The sequence below is a fragment of the Sinocyclocheilus anshuiensis genome, unplaced genomic scaffold (genome assembly GCF_001515605.1).
Source record: "Sinocyclocheilus anshuiensis isolate Anshui unplaced genomic scaffold, SAMN03320099.WGS_v1.1 scaffold1185, whole genome shotgun sequence".
Lineage (NCBI taxonomy): Eukaryota > Metazoa > Chordata > Actinopteri > Cypriniformes > Cyprinidae > Sinocyclocheilus > Sinocyclocheilus anshuiensis.
In genome coordinates this window covers 1,138,972-1,141,364 of record NW_015548278.1, presented here as the reverse complement: position 1 = coordinate 1,141,364, position 2,393 = coordinate 1,138,972, and the positions used below count along the sequence as shown (strand labels likewise).

At 31.7% G+C, this 2,393-nt stretch overlaps 1 protein-coding gene across 1 annotated transcript in view; it reads right to left on the bottom strand.

Annotated features, from left to right (window-relative positions):
• Nucleotides 1-1,062: 1,062 nt before the first annotated feature.
• Nucleotides 1,063-2,393, bottom strand: part of LOC107655795 (probable G-protein coupled receptor 158) — a gene marked incomplete at its 3' end in the record, with an annotated part of 18,618 nt that continues 17,287 nt past the window's right edge. Inside the window, exon 2 of the mRNA XM_016443374.1 lies at nt 1,063-1,174. Coding sequence (XP_016298860.1) covers nt 1,063-1,174 — 112 coding nt within the window. The remainder of the gene's footprint in view (nt 1,175-2,393) is intronic.

Genomic DNA, 2,393 nt, shown 5'->3' with positions numbered 1-2,393 from the left:
TATAATATAATATAATATAATATAATATAATATAATATAATATAATATAATATAATATAATATAATAATTTTATGGCATGTTTTTCTTAAAGTTTCAAAGCTTGCTGGCTCCAGTCCCCATTTATTTTCAAATGGAACAAAGAACCACGGACATTCTGCTAAACATCTCAGTTTATGTTTCATTAAAGAAAGACATGTTGGATACTTCCTTGTAAAAAAAAAAAAAAAAGTGCACTTAGCAATTTAAAAAGTGTTACGTTTTCAAAAGAGTAATTATATACTTTATACGAATATATCAGTGCGACCTGAATGTAATGTTTTCAGACACTCAACTGCATTACATGAAAATTCAATTATAGTTTAAATTTATATAAATGCAATTAGCTGAACTTTAGAGTGCTTTTTTGACCCACAAGTACATCTTTATATGTAATTTTATTATTACTTCTATTATCTTTGAAATACTGGCAAATGTACTGACCAGTATTTATGGTAAATTAAATATACTTTTATGGCATTTCTATTGAAACGTGTATATTTGTAATTGCATGCTTGTGATGATTAAGTATTTTAAATGTAGTACATTTAAAATACTGAGCATCAAATAGCACACTACAGTTAACATGCTTTAGTATGTTATTCAACACATTAAAATAAGTGTACTTCTAAAGCAAAACAAAATATTTTCAAAACATAAACATGATTTAAAATGCAATTTGTTTTTAATTTGACACTATTACTAAGTGTACGTTTTAAAAATGTACTTACATGTGTTAAAAAACACTGTCATGAAAGTGTACTCTTTTTAAATTTAACTGGCCTTTTATTTCATTAATAATATCTATATTATACTTGTAGGTTTGAAGCGCACTACAAATGCTCATTCAATAGAATCAAGTGCAGCTCTTTTACACAAAGGCTGCCACTTTTCCTTTAATGTTATATTCTAGATAGATTTTTAGTCCACTGAAGTGTGACTGGTCTCCTGGCATGTATTACATAAGCAAAAACTTTGGTGTTTGCAATCATGACACTGAAGCAAGAGCTTGAAGTTGGACTCACATCCATAGTGGTGATGTTGCACCTGTGTGGCCAGGCATCTGCAAACCAGCCATCTGCAGAGCACTGATCAATATCCACATCCTGCAGGCTGACGTCCACACGAACAACACCCCTATATGATATTATAGAGCACAAGAGAAAAAGAGAAATTAGTCTATTGTTAACTGTAAAGAAGCTGAAAGTTCACACTGAAAATTCAAAAAAAGAAAAAGTGCACTTCAAATACCAGATGATGTACTTATTTAAATGAGAAAATGAAGTGTGGAACTTTGGACACTTCATGCACTCAATGGTTGCAGATTTAATTATGTACCGGAATGGGACTGACTATTATACTCTGATGTTGGATGACAAAATAACTTCATATAATTCATACACTACATAGGTGCATAGTATTTCATTTGGGACACTCAATTCATGAAACTGTACTGCAAATAGGCTATTTCATAAATGGAAAAGGGTCTGAATAAGAAATAAGGGCAATATTGTTGTTTGCACAGGCACCAATCACGACTTCTTCAGAAAAGTATCTAGTTTCTCTGCTACAATCTTTCCTTAGCATAGCTTTTCCACAACACAGAAAGGGTTTGGACAGAATTCCTTTACTTAATATAGGGCATTGTGCAATTTACTGCAAACATAAAAATCTTTTTTTCATTCTTTATTATTCATTTGACACGATCATATGAATGCATCAAAATTATTACATGTTCTATGCATACACAGCTGAGAAAAACAGCATGTCCGTTTACAATAGAATATTGTAGGCTATATAAACATACATACTATTATAGTAACAATATGGTTTAAAGAATGTCATCATTGTCTGTGTTATTGCCAAATGGTCGACCAATAGTTTATTTTTTTTAATTGGCTGATTTTGATATCTACAGAGCATAGTGATCTTGATGATATCAAATACAATTTTATGAATTTGAAAGAAAAGAATGTACAGTACCTTTCATTGTATACATTCATTTTTTTTTAATTGCTGTTTATAATTATATTCACTTAATTCAATATATGATTATTATTATTTATTATTTATAATTATTTGCTGTCTGGGTGGAACAAATCTTGGGTCTGGATCTAGGCTGCAGTGTGCTAATTGATGACCTCTGGACAAGGTTGTCGGTATTTGGAACTGAGCCAAATAAGTGAATGCTTCCTGAAGCGGCTGTGGAGCTTCGTAATAACATAGAAAGCCAGCAAGAGAATAACCTTAAGGGGAGACACTGCAGGCAAAAACACTGTTTCCCTTTCAGTCGGTCACTCTCGACGTCACGTCGGATGACCGACGAATTGGGATCTCGCTTAGAGAGACCAATCTA